At 40.3% G+C, this 13,645-nt stretch overlaps 1 protein-coding gene across 3 annotated transcripts; it reads right to left on the bottom strand.

Moving 5' to 3' along the window:
* LOC139555221 (otolith matrix protein OMM-64-like) lies at positions 1-13,009 on the bottom strand. 3 transcript variants are annotated; one of them, XM_071368835.1, is made up of 19 exons: positions 12,901-13,009; positions 12,031-12,092; positions 11,464-11,487; positions 10,961-11,026; positions 10,811-10,852; positions 9,405-9,440; positions 9,233-9,286; positions 8,340-8,378; positions 5,557-5,736; positions 4,735-4,767; positions 4,532-4,609; positions 3,279-4,133; positions 2,842-2,886; positions 2,633-2,689; positions 2,458-2,511; positions 2,306-2,368; positions 1,606-1,671; positions 867-948; positions 1-765 (listed from the first exon to the last, which is right to left on the bottom strand). In XM_071368835.1, the coding sequence occupies exons 1-18, from the start codon at positions 12,909-12,911 to the stop codon at positions 920-922; spliced, it is 1,794 nt and encodes a 597-aa protein (XP_071224936.1). In that variant the 5' UTR covers positions 12,912-13,009; the 3' UTR covers positions 1-765; positions 867-919. The 3 variants fall into 3 exon arrangements, with proteins under 3 accessions (XP_071224936.1, XP_071224937.1, XP_071224938.1); XM_071368836.1 differs by having other exon boundaries at positions 5,557-5,733; XM_071368837.1 differs by lacking the exon at positions 1,606-1,671.
* Between the last annotated feature and the right edge of the window lie 636 nt (positions 13,010-13,645).

The following is a 13,645-nucleotide window of genomic DNA, read 5'->3' as shown; positions in this document are numbered from 1 at the left end:
TGATCTGACAACTCAATCTTTATTAGATATCCCCCCTGTGTGCATACAGTTATGAAATTAAATTCTCATTATTTCTATGCAATTGTTATTTTACCATTTGTCCAACCAATGTAGATTATATCTGATCAAAGACATTGTATGTACACTTCATTTTGTATAAAGGACCTTATGTTTCTGATAACTTTAAAATGAATGTTGAACTGAGCCAGTAGAGTTATTTTTATCGGTTAAGGAAAAAGTGCCAATTGAGCTTTCTGTCAAGGACTGAGACAGCAATGCATCACATGAAAGCAAGAGAAAAACTGTAGTAACCCACAACCTGCAGAAACCTAGCAAACCTACAATGACTGAGTGCTATCTTAAAAAAAAACAGACTTTTTTTCAAGGGCATTGTAAGGGAACATGGTGACCATTTTATCAACACGCTAGTTGATAAGACAGGGGTGTAACTTGTATAATGATGATGTCACAACTTAAATAAACTGTCTTTAACAAAAACAAAGTTGAAAAAATATATATTCTCCATGATCAAATATTAAACTACCCTTGAGATGCCAAAAAACAACAATGCAGTCAAAAAGTGGGTAAAAATGTAATGTACACCAAAACAGTATAATAATTTAATTGTATCCCCGTAGACACCTTCACCATTTTGAGTGGCAAGAGAGGGTTAAGGAACTTAAGGAACGTAAGTTTTTTTTACGCTGTTTGTTGTCATGACTGCGGGAGGACGTGTTGGTTTATGTGGGATTCACCATGATGGGACTGCAATGAAAAGAGATGGAATGAAGTGAAAAAAAAAGTCATTGTACAACGTACCTCTCCTCTTATAGTAAGTACAAATCAATGGATATGGCTTTAGCTACCTATCAAACTGTCTGATTCCATTCACAGCGTCCTGTGGGCTCCAGCTACAGGGCTAAGACTGGGCTGCCGGTGCATCAGCGCCTGTAAACAAAATGAGATATACAGTACATAGAAATTAATACAATCTGACAGCATCATACAGTACAATGGATCACATCCATCTCTCTCTACGTCAGAGAGTGACAGACGGGTTAAATACGTCTGAACCGGATGTAAGATGTACACAAGTAAAATGTTTGCACACATGACTGTAAGTCAAATCAAATTGTATTTGCGCCGAATACCTTTCTGTGAAATGCTGACTTACAAGCCAGTTTGAAGAAAAATAAGAGATAAGAAAAATCTTTACTAAATAAACTAAAGTAAAAATTAATAAACACTAATAAAATAACAATAACGGGGCTATATACGGGGTGGCAGGTAGCCTAGTGGTTAGAGCGCTGGGCCAGTATCCGAAAAGTTGCTAGATTGAATCCCCTAGCTGACAAGGTAAAAATCTGTCGTTCTGCCACTGAACAAGGCAGTTAACCCACTGTTCCCCGGTAGGCCGTCATTGTAAATAAGAATTCGTTCTTAATTGACTTGCCTAGTTAAATAAAAAATACAGGAGGTACCGATACTGAGTCAATGTGCGTGGATACAGGTTATTTGAGGAAAATAAGTGTCTGCTAAATTACATATATGATTTGTTAATGTGCTGATGTGGCTTGGTGTGTCATAGTGTTCTGCTGACATTACCGTGAGAGTCACCCTGTGTCATGTAATCCTGTTGGTCTGGTTGGTCCAGAATGTCAGCTGGAACAGCTGAGGGAGAAAAGGATGTTTATTCCAATCCACACTGTTCCCAGTAAAGCTCTGTTATGTGCTCCCAGTATGTAGGTTTATATATATTTTTTTTAAACTTTCTGTCATCGTTGTGTTGTTCTCGTCCTCATACTTGTCATTGTACCTCATGTGTTTGGATAAATGAGTCAGATAACTCCCTGCACAGTACTAAGAGAGTGTGTGTGTGTGTGTGTGTGTGTGTGTGTGTGTGTGTGTGTGTGTGTGTGTGTGTGTGTGTGTGTGTGTGTGTGTGTGTGTGTGTGTGTGTGTGCGTGTGCGTGTGCGCGTGCGCGTGTGCGTGTGCGTGTGCGTTTGTGTCTGCATAATGTTGTGAGATGTTATCTCTGTTCAAACAAACAGACATCTCATCAGACTTCATTATCTCTGTTCAAACAAACAGACATCTCATCAGACTTCATTATCTCTGTTCAAACAAACAGACATCTGATCAGAAAAGTCACAGGGACAAAAGATATGTTTACTTCATGGCACATTGACTGAGTTGACTGGTGCACACACATGCACGGTTTCTTCCCCTGGTCGAGGAAGCCTTAGCATGATCGGGCCTTTCATTGGTAACTACCCAAAGATGTAAGTCAGTTTTGGTCCTTACCTTCTGAATCTGGAGCCATAGTTTCTGCCCCATCCATGTCATCATCATCATCCATATCGTCATCTGAGTAAAAAAACACGAAACAGACTTTATTTTACTATTTCAATTCAATTACTCAAATGTGAACGTTTGTTTGTATGGCTTTGACTAACCTTTCGCCATGGACTCTGACGCATCATCGGAATCCTCGTCGGTCTCATCCTCATCTAAAGACCAGATTAATATATATGATGTTGAGCCACAATAATGAATTAGAACGTTACAACAGCTAAAGACCAAGCCATTTGAAAGCACAGGTGATATGATTCAGGATCAGAGGAAACAAACCTTTGTGTGAATCTGCACCTGGCTCTGCATCAGATTCAGATTTGTCATCCTCTGAGTCTATGAAAAGAAAATGTGCATAACATCAAGAAATAGCATGAAATGATGGAATATTTGATACAATTTACCCCAGTCTCTTTGATTCAGTGCTGCATGGATCCGCTGATAAAGAAGCAAGGGGATCAAGTGACATGCAAGATAGATAGACATACCAGAGGCATCCTTGTCCATATCATCTTTGTCAGCATCATCAGAATCTGTATCAGAAAGCAGTGTTTCAGTTATCACAATATGGTACCAATACCACTCACAATGTAATACTTAGTGCTTTGATATTTTTATTTATCCTTTATTTAACTAGGCAAGTCAGGTAAGAACAAATTGTTATTTACAATGACGGCCTACCCCGGCCAAACCCTAACCCAGATGACGCTGAGCCAATTGTGCACCGTCCTATGGGACTCCCAATGCGCGGCCGGTTGTGATCCAGCCTGGGATCGAACCAGGGTCTGTAGTGATGCCTCTAGCACTCTAGTGCCTTAGACCGCTGGGCCACTCGAGAGCCCATTTTACAGGGAATCACATATGTACATTACATTATGGCTTAATTATTAGCCACATTTCTATGGTTTAGTAGTGGTAACCGCACCTTTGGGCTCCTTCAACATGCTATCATCAGTGTCCTCTGGCTGGACTTCAGTGTCCTCTTCACTGTCATCCTCTTGTGGTTTAGGGGCATCGCTGGTCCCAATGTCCTCCTTGCTGTTGGAGTCTGTGTCAGCCTCAGTCTTATCCTCACTCTCATCCTTAATTTCATTCTTACTGTCATCCTTACTGTCCTCCTTACTGTCGGACTCTGTTGTGTCTAGGTTCATCTCCACATCCAGCTCCTCCTTCTCCGCCTCCTCCAGCTTCCTCTCCTTTTTTGACTCCAGCTCCGCCTCCTCCTCCGAATCCTGTAGAGGCTCAAATTCTTGGCTCCCTACATGGCTTCCCTCCTCGATGTTGTCTTCAGGGCTGGCCTGTTGTTCCCCCACGTCACCTCTGTCCTTCATGTCCATTTCCTGCTGCTTTGGTTCCTCCTCCGAGAACTGGACATCCGCTTCGCTGCTGTCTTTGCTGTCGTCTGAGCTGTCGCTGTCTTTCTCATCTTCTTTGTCTGGCTTGTCGTTTTCTTCTGAGGTGTCCTGTTGGCTCTCGCTGTCCTTTTCTTCTATTTCCTGGTGCTCTGGTTCCTCCTCTGGAATCCGCGCCTCTTCTTCGCTGCTCTCTTTGTGGTCATCTGAGCTGTCGCTGTCTTTGCTATCATCTGTGCTGTCTTTCTTGTCATCTTTGTCTGGCTTGTCATCCTTAGTGTCTGAGTCTGCGCCGTCTTGTTTGCTGTCGCTGTCCGCCGCTTCCTCTGTCTCTGTGTCTTCTGCGCTGTCCTTCTCTTCTGCAGGGGCCTTACCATCTAGTTCAATGTCCTTATCCTCATCACTATCGTCTTTGTCTGTGGCAGCATCTGCAGAAAAGTGACAGTGTTTAGACATTCTGGTAATTAATTATTATGGTATATGACGTAGAATATGTAGTTCTGAACCAAGTGAGAACAAGAGAGGGCATGGGGGACACCAGTAGTGAGAACAAAAGAGGTCATAGTACTGAGCACTTGGGGACACCAGTAGAGAGACCTTCCCTATAATGACCCTTTGTGGGTGAGAGATACACAAACTTCAATGAGTAGACTCCCCTGCAGAGTCATTATCTAACATTTCTTCTTCACCTGCAGTATCCTTCCCATCTGCATCCTCTTGAGGTGAAGAGAATAACAGGTTTATGACCAACTGATGGGTAGAATGGTTCAAAATGACAGTTTCCCAGACAATAAATATCCAGTTCAGAAATGTCAATTTAACACACCTGAGTCACTCTTGTCGTCACTCTTGTCATCATCTTTGTCTGTCTCCGTGGCCTCCTCCGTGTCATCACTGGTCACGTCTACAATCACACATGATTTATGTCATCAAACTGTCGCAACCTATTATTTGATGTCGTTGTATTGCCAATGAACCTGTCTAGTACAACAATATGATGAAAACATTGACGTTGTTCTTCATACTTACCAGAGTCAGCTTGCACGTCTGTCAGCGCTTCATCTTGAAAAGAAACACAAAGTTCATTGTGTGTTTTATTATGAGTACCTAATCATGTTTTCATTAGACAGGGTCATGTATTGTCTATTTATCAATGCTTTGAGGGTGGGAGGACGTACAGTATTAACGGCGGTATTTACAGCATCGTCCCTGTCGACCTTGTCTGTGGAATGACAGAGGATGACCTATTGCACTGTGACCGTTCTAGTTCTTCACTACCAAAACAAAGGAACTTTTTCTACTGGCAGCACTTCCTATTGAAAATACTGTGAAGATAACTATGTTTTGTCTTTCTCTGCAAGGAGTTCACCTGCCTCATGTTATGATTAGTTAATGTCAGAATCCAAGTATTTATTTTTGTAGATACATAATCCAAGTCTTTAGTCCCTTACCCTCAGAGGTATCATCTGACTCTGTTTCATCTTTATTGTCATCTAATGCAGTTTCCCAACTCCAGTCCTCTAGTACCCCAAAAGCACACAATTTTGGTGTAGCCCCAGACAAGCACACCTGATTCAACGTGTCAACTAATCATCAAGACCTCAATGAGTTTAATCAACGTGTACTGTTAGGGGTACTTGAGGACTGGAGTTGGGAAACACTGATCTGACGGACAAAGAAAAATACTCTTAGACGTGTGTCTCCAACGTTATTGTTGTGTACTGTGCACTTTTCCACGTCATACTGTCCTCATATTTTTGGCATATCTTTAATCTGTCTTTATCTACACCAGCAGCAATGTACTTTAACTTAAAGATTTTGTTTTTGAATCAGTCTGTTTTTAACACTTACCTGTGTTGTCACTTTCAGGAGACTCTGTGGAGTCACTTTCAGGAGACTCTGTGGAGTCACTGTCAGGAGACTCTGTGGAGGTACTGTCAGGAGACTCTGTGGAGTTATCTTCTGGAGACTCTGTGGAGTTATCTTCTGGAGACTCTGTGGAGTTATCTTCTGGAGACTTATCCACATCTGCTGATTGTGAAATCATAATTTAAAGCAACATAGATTTATTATATATTTTAAGTCTGCCTGTTGATGTTTATAGCAATGTTTGTTACACTGATGATGTTTGTTACAGTTATAATGTTCTGATGATCAGTGAAGTCAGAGCTTGGTTATTGTACAAGGAATTCAGAGAGAAAAGTTCTTACCCAAAACCTCTGCTGACACCTTCTCACTGTCATCATGTCTATGTCCTGGGATTTTTTTTTTGTTACTTACAACCTCATGCTAATCACATTAGCCTACGTTAGCTCAACCGTCCCGTAGAGGTTAAAGACTTATCCAAAAAGCCTCACAGGTGTAATCGGCGAGCTTCTACAAAGTATTGACTCAGGGTATGAATTCTTATGTAAGTTAGATATTTCTGTATTTCATTTTCAATAAATTTACAAACTTTTCTAAAAACATGTTTTCACTTTTCTCATTATGGGGTGTGTAGATGGGTAAGGAAAAAAATATATTAAATCAATTTTGAATTCAGGCTGTAACACAACAACATTTGGAATAAGTCAAGCAGTATGAATACTTTCTGAAGGCACTGTAAGTATAATACTGAAAGGCACAATTTATAGTACAATATTTACACATGTATCAGGGAAGGGGAAATTGGGGATCCAAGTGTCACCTCTAACTACCATTTTGTACAATGTATAATAACTCTAGAAGAATTTGTGTTTCACTTTGTATCTTTGTTTTGACTAAAGTAGCTGTTGTACCCAGCTGTGCTTAGTCTTTCTGAGGCTAAAAGTAGCTGTTGTACACAAAAGAACGAGGAAGCTGTGGCCTTGAGTGGCAAGAACATCTCTCAAAACGTATCGCTTCCCTCACCAGCTGCATCTTAACATAATGACATTATCGCTTCACTCACCAGCTGCATCAGCTGCATCTTAACATAATGACATTATCGCTTCACTCACCAGCTGCATCAGCTGCATCTTAACATAATGACATTATCTCTTCACTCACCAGCTGCATCAGCGGCATCTTAACATAATGACATTATCGCTTCACTCACCAGCTGCATCAGCTGCATCTTAACATAATGACATTATCGCTTCACTCACCAGCTGCATCAGCTGCATCTTAACATAATGACATTATCGCTTCACTCACCAGCTGCATCTTAACATAATGACATTATCGCTTCACTCATCAGCTGCATCAGCTGCATCTTAACATAATGACATTATCGCTTCACTCACCAGCTGCATCATAACATAATGACATTATCGCTTCACTCACCAGCTGCATCAGCTGCATCTTAACATAATGACATTATCGCTTCACTCACCAGCTGCATCTTAACATAATGGCATTATCTATTCACTCACCAGCTGCATCAGCTGCATCTTAACATAATGGCATTATCTATTCACTCACCAGCTGCATCAGCTGCATCTTAACATAATGACATTATCGCTTCACTCACCAGCTGCATCAGCTGCATCTTAACATAATGACATTATCGCTTCACTCACCAGCTGCATCTTAACATAATGACATTATCTCTTCACTCACCAGCTGCATCAGCTGCATCTTAACATAATGACATTATCTCTTCACTCACCAGCTGCATCAGCTGCATCTTAACATAATGACATTATCGCTTCACTCACCAGCTGCATCAGCTGCATCTTAACATAATGACATTATCTCTTCACTCACCAGCTGCATCAGCTGCATCTTAACATAATGACATTATCGCTTCACTCACCAGCTGCATCTTAACATAATGACATTATCTCTTCACTCACCAGCTGCATCAGCTGCATCTTAACATAATGACATTATCTCCTCACTCACCAGCTGCATCAGCTGCATCTTAACATAATGACATTATCTCTTCACTCACCAGCTGCATCTTAACATAATGACATTATCGCTTCACTCACCAGCTGCATCAGCTGCATCTTAACATAATGACATTATCGCTTCACTCACCAGCTGCATCTTAACATAATGACATTATCTCTTCACTCACCAGCTGCATCAGCTGCATCTTAACATAATGACATTATCGCTTCACTCACCAGCTGCATCAGCTGCATCTTAACATAATGACATTATCTCTTCACTCACCAGCTGCATCAGCTGCATCTTAACATAATGACATTATCTCTTCACTCACCAGCTGCATCAGCTGCATCTTAACATAATGACATTATCTCTTCACTCACCAGCTGCATCTTAACATAATGACATTATCGCTTCACTCATCAGCTGCATCAGCTGCATCTTAACATAATGACATTATCGCTTCACTCACCAGCTGCATCTTAACATAATGACATTATCTCTTCACTCACCAGCTGCATCAGCTGCATCTTAACATAATGACATTATCTCTTCACTCACCAGCTGCATCAGCTGCATCTTAACATACTGACATTATCTCTTCACTCACCAGCTGCATCTTAACATAATGACATTATCGCTTCACTCACCAGCTGCATCAGCTGCATCTTAACATAATGACATTATCTCTTCACTCACCAGCTGCATCTTAACATAATGACATTATCTCTTCACTCACCAGCTGCATCTTAACATAATGACATTATCTCTTCACTCACCAGCTGCATCAGTTGTATCTTGGCTGCCTGCTGCTTCAGCTGCATCGTAACATAATGACATTAGTGTTATTGGAAGGCTTGAAAATACTGTGTAATTTCTTGCCTTGTTATTGATTATACAACTATACAGCATTTTGGCCATTTTTTGCTGCAATATTTTTTTTTGACAGTAGATATGAGGCTAAAGTTTGTCTCTCCTCACAGCTTTGTCCAGTTCGGAGTGACTTTAAAGTGGACATGCAGATTAAGTATATATACACTACCGTTCGAAAGTTTGGGGTCACTTAGAAATGTCCTTGTTCAATGTTATTTTAATGGACACAAATTTTTGCTTTTCTTTCAAAAACAATAACATTTCTAAGTGACCCCAAACTTTTGAACGGTAGTGTATATATTTTATGTGCACTTCAAGGCACAGCACGTCACAGCATGCCGCACTCGCCTGGGCAAAAAAATATTTTTCTGCATGAATTGAAATAACAAATCCTCATCATCAACAGGGACTTTCACAGATTTTGACCAGCTGGTTAGCATTTTTCGTGATGAATCTTGTTCTGGAGGCAGCTCTGCAGAATGGTCACTAGCTGGCACAGCAACAAAGTCATAAAATCTGATTTTAAATCTAACCCTAACCTTAACCACAATGAAAAGCCTGATGCATAACCCTAACCTGAAATTAAGACCAACATTTTAGTTTTCATTCATTTTTACAATATAGCCAATTTTGACTTTGCAGCTTGCCAATCTAAGGGGTAATTTCTCATTTCTGCCTCCAGGACAAGACTCATGACAATAAACGTCAACCGGCTCATTCTTATCGAATGATTTCGACCTTTGGCCATAACCCTTATCTTTGACATTTGACCTTTGTGTATTTTACTCCTAGGCCTCACCTGGGGCATCAGAGACATCAGGACTGCCTGGGGTTTCCACGCTGGTATCTACATCTGGAAGACAAGGACGGGTGACTTTGATGCTGTCATTGAAGTCACCATTACTGTAATTATCAGGAAATTCCCAATAGTCAGTGTGTTTCATTTCCATTCAAATGAATTGGTGACTCACTGCTTGTGTCTGTGGATGTATCACTGCTACTCACATCTGATAAATGAAGAAGAAAACATTGGGTGAGTTGGAGTTCGACGTCTGGCCATTGAACTTGTTTTAGCCATGGACTCTTCAGTAATAAAATTGGTCTGGACAAGATCAATATTACTATTATATTTTTTAATTGGTAAATGGTTTTGATTGGGCTTACTGTCTTTCAAATACTGTTTAAAGTGGATGTTATAGAATCTGTGTTTGAAGAAGGCTGTAAGTAAACAATGTTTAATGGCATGAAAAGGTTTGGGAATTGATATAACTTTGGCTTGGATTTGAGAACCATTTGGTTTATTCTGTCAACTGTCTAAACCTCTAGCATGGCCCCACTGCAAATAGTCAGACTCTGACACATTTATGGTGCATGATGAGGTAGGACCCAGGAGCAGAGAAGAGAACCAACCGAGGAACCCTTGGGAAAACGTTCAAGAGTAGGTAAAATGTAAAACTGGGAAAACAACAAACACTAAGACTCGATAACTACTCAGGAGACAACGCACACAGAAAACAAATCAAGCTTCTGCAAAAGGTAACAGAAAACACACCTCACATAAAAGGGAATCATAATTATTAACAGAAAACACCTGAGTGTCATAATAGTCTCTAGGGCGGTCTCTGCCGCTCTCTGGTGACAGGTGAAACTATGACAGTTTACTCATGTCTGGTCTAGAAAGCATTTGTCAAGCTATGTTTCATGGGTGCTGTTGTTATAGTGTATACATACAGGTTTATGTGAGTGTCCGATATTACAGTTCCTCTATAGAGGATAGTTAAGTGTCTCCATGATAGTCTCAAAGCAGGCCCATTTTGTCTGCTCACTAATTATGTGCTGTAATTTGTATAATTGTGGCTAATGAATTAGGTGTGCAGTTTTCACATTATACTCTGAGTTGCTCAACATGGGTTGTCTTTTTGAAGTCAACACACACACACACACACACACACACACACACACACACACACACACACACACACACACACACACACACACACACACACACACACACACACACACACACACACACACACACACACACACACACACACACACACACACACACACACACACACACACACAAACACACACACACACACTGATCTGGTGCATCTGTGGAATCCACTGCACCTAAAAACAAATTAGCGTCACAATCAACAGCTCAGTTTTTAATTCTCTCATGTTGAACGTCCTTCACTGGTCCTGTGCAGTTAAAGTTTTTACTTTCAGGGGGAATCACCATCCTAATTATTGTTCTAATCTACAGAGTTGGTTTCCTTGAGAGTTGAGTTGATTCTACGTCATACTTTTTTCATACACTTCTTCCTTGATAGAAAGACAGATTCCCCCAGTCCCCAAACCCAGCCACTCATACCTCCAGCCAGCTCTTTACTAGAGTCAGTCCCATCTGTGGTCCCTGTGAACAACAGAGGTTTTCTGTTTAGTTTCCGTCGGTATGAAATGGTACATACCTGGTGTGTTTAACTAGGTATTGGGTATGAGATACATTGGAGTCAATACAAACCTACAGAGTCTCCAGCTGCTGCTGCAACTACCGGGCTGCCAGTGGGGCCTCCGCCATCTTTGGCACCTGAGACCAGAATAGTATCATAGCACCCACTTTGTCAGTTGCCAATGATCACCCAGCTAAGCCAATACCAAATTATAAAATGCAATATCTTAATGTATCCAATCATGCAACACTAATGATTTGATTTTAGCAGTGTTGAGGTTTCAGTCCAGTGTTTTGAAAATGAATGTAAATGAAATCAGAAGACAAAGCACATATGGAGGGCTTGTCAGTCTGTCAGTCTGCTTAACATTAAGGTGCTCTAGCAAGGCAGCAGCTCTCTCTGAAGCACAGCACAATGAATGGTGTCATTGTTCCATCATAAACAGTACTTCTGACTAAATACAAATACATTCATGTGTATACACTACTTATAATTAACAAAGCTTATTAGCCTGTAATTTTCTAACTGTTGTGGTAATTATGAACGTCATGATAAAACACAAATTACACGTTACCATCATTGTCTCCCTCTGTTCCATCTGCAAAGGAAAGATGCATAGGGGAGCATGATTAGTGGTTTGGGGATTTATCTCCATTTGAATAGACCATATGTGAGGCCCACCCTACTTCTCTCTCTATCCCACATCAGGCACAAGAGAACAGACCTCTTTTGTGTCTCCACAGAGTGACCTGGGTTCTGATTACACTACCGTTGTGGAGAAGCAGAGGACTCCCATTGTGATTCAATGGGATGGATGGAGGTCGCTGTATACATTGCAAATGCCTCCTTAAACATAATGTAATGGTCATTTTGTTTGCTCACTTGATGTTTGCAGTGTAGCTTAGAGTAGCTTATAGTAGCTTATAGTAGCTTACAGACTGGATAACTGGAAAGGTGAAGCATGTTTTGTCATTGCGTTGAAACTGAAATTAAACTAAAATGAAAACCGTCGTCTCTAGACATCTTGTTCACCTATTAAAAAAATGTACATTATTATTAAGCTGTAGTTACTGATGGAAATATTCTAAATTCCTGCACAATTATAAGATTTAACAGAAGGTTTAATTTCATGTTTTCTTACCAGTAATGGGGGCTGAGAGAGCAAGACCAGCCAAAGCAAAGATCAAAGGAACAATCAACGTTCTGTTAGAATGAAGAACACAGAGATAGAACTGGTCACGACACTTTTAAAACAATACTTTAGTCAAACAGATGTAATGACTTCTCCTAGAAGCCATCTTAGGGTCATAGTGGCAGTGGAAAAGGAAAAAATAGTATTTGAATGGAAGCAGGTAGGAGGAACTGTGTTTCCCCTGCTCATTGCATTATAATAAGAATATATGTAACTTGCAGCAATGCAAAGTATCTTATGGATGTTCTTATGTTCAATATATATTATGGATAATGAATTATCAATGAAAAGTTCATAAAAAATTAATCAATGATATATTGGTACATTATATACTTTTCATATTTTAATATAATGAAAGGTCAAATAAAGGATTATTGTGAACTATTTTGACTTTAAAGGTAAATTCTCTAAATATTTTTAAAGACTATTTAGAGTCCCGTCACTTTATCTTGTACCAGTATCGTCATTGATATCAGTGATGCTATTTTTATTGAAGTTAATGATTGAACAAGAAAAAAGTAAATCTGGAACAACTACATAAAGGACACACACATTACCAAGCTATTGCGATCCCACAAAAAACTCCCACAAAAACAATGAATTCAACTGTTCCCCACTCTCTATCATTGAAATACCCTCAGCAGGTCTAAACGTCTCAAGTTTCCTTCTACAGGTAGACTAACAAATACACTTCCCCCAAGAATACAGCTGTCCAAATATGTCAAATAGATTGTGTCATTTTAAAAGTTCCAGTATACACACACGTAAGTCAAAACCAAATGCCCAATGCAAGCCACCCTTGTGTTAGTGCTCACTTACCGTGACAGCATTGTGACGGGATAGTTCAGTCAGTGGGGCGATACTCAGGTGTCTCTATAGTTTCCAGTAGGTCTACAGTGTGGCTGGAGGGAGCCCAAGAGGTTTTATACTTTCACCACCCCCTCTGCTCCTAGGGGGCAGAGCCTGTGAGCCACAGAGACACACTGACAAACAGAGAACACACTGGAATGCTATTTGGCACTAAACAGAAAGTACACAGTAGCAGAATACCTGACCACTGTGACTGACCCAAAATTAGGAAAAGCTTTGACTATGTACAGACTCAGTGAGCGTGGCCTTGCTATTGAGAGAGGTCGCCGTAGGCAGACCAGGCTCTCAAGAGAAGACAGGCCATGTGCACCTGCCCACAAAATGAGATGGAAACCAAGCTGCACTTTCTAACCTCCTGGCAAATGTATGACCACATTAGAGACACATATTTCACCCAGATTACACAGACCCACAAAGAAGTATAATACAAATTTTTTAAGTCTTGATAAACTCTCATATCTACTAGGTGAAATCCCAGTGTGACATCACGGCAGCAATATTTGTGACCTGTTGCCACAAGAAAAGAGCAACGAGTGAAGAACAAACACCATTGTAAATACAACCCATATTTATGTTTATTTATTTTATCTTTCAAACTATTTGCACATCGTTATAACACTGTACATAGCGATAATATGACATTTGAAACGTTTATATTCTTTTAAAACCTTTGTGAGTAACGTTTACTGTTAAT

The sequence above is a fragment of the Salvelinus alpinus genome, chromosome 26 (genome assembly GCF_045679555.1).
Source record: "Salvelinus alpinus chromosome 26, SLU_Salpinus.1, whole genome shotgun sequence".
In the NCBI taxonomy this organism is placed as follows: Eukaryota; Metazoa; Chordata; class Actinopteri; order Salmoniformes; family Salmonidae; genus Salvelinus; species Salvelinus alpinus.
Note: the sequence above shows the minus strand (reverse complement) of the source record. Positions and strands in the feature narration are given on the sequence as shown.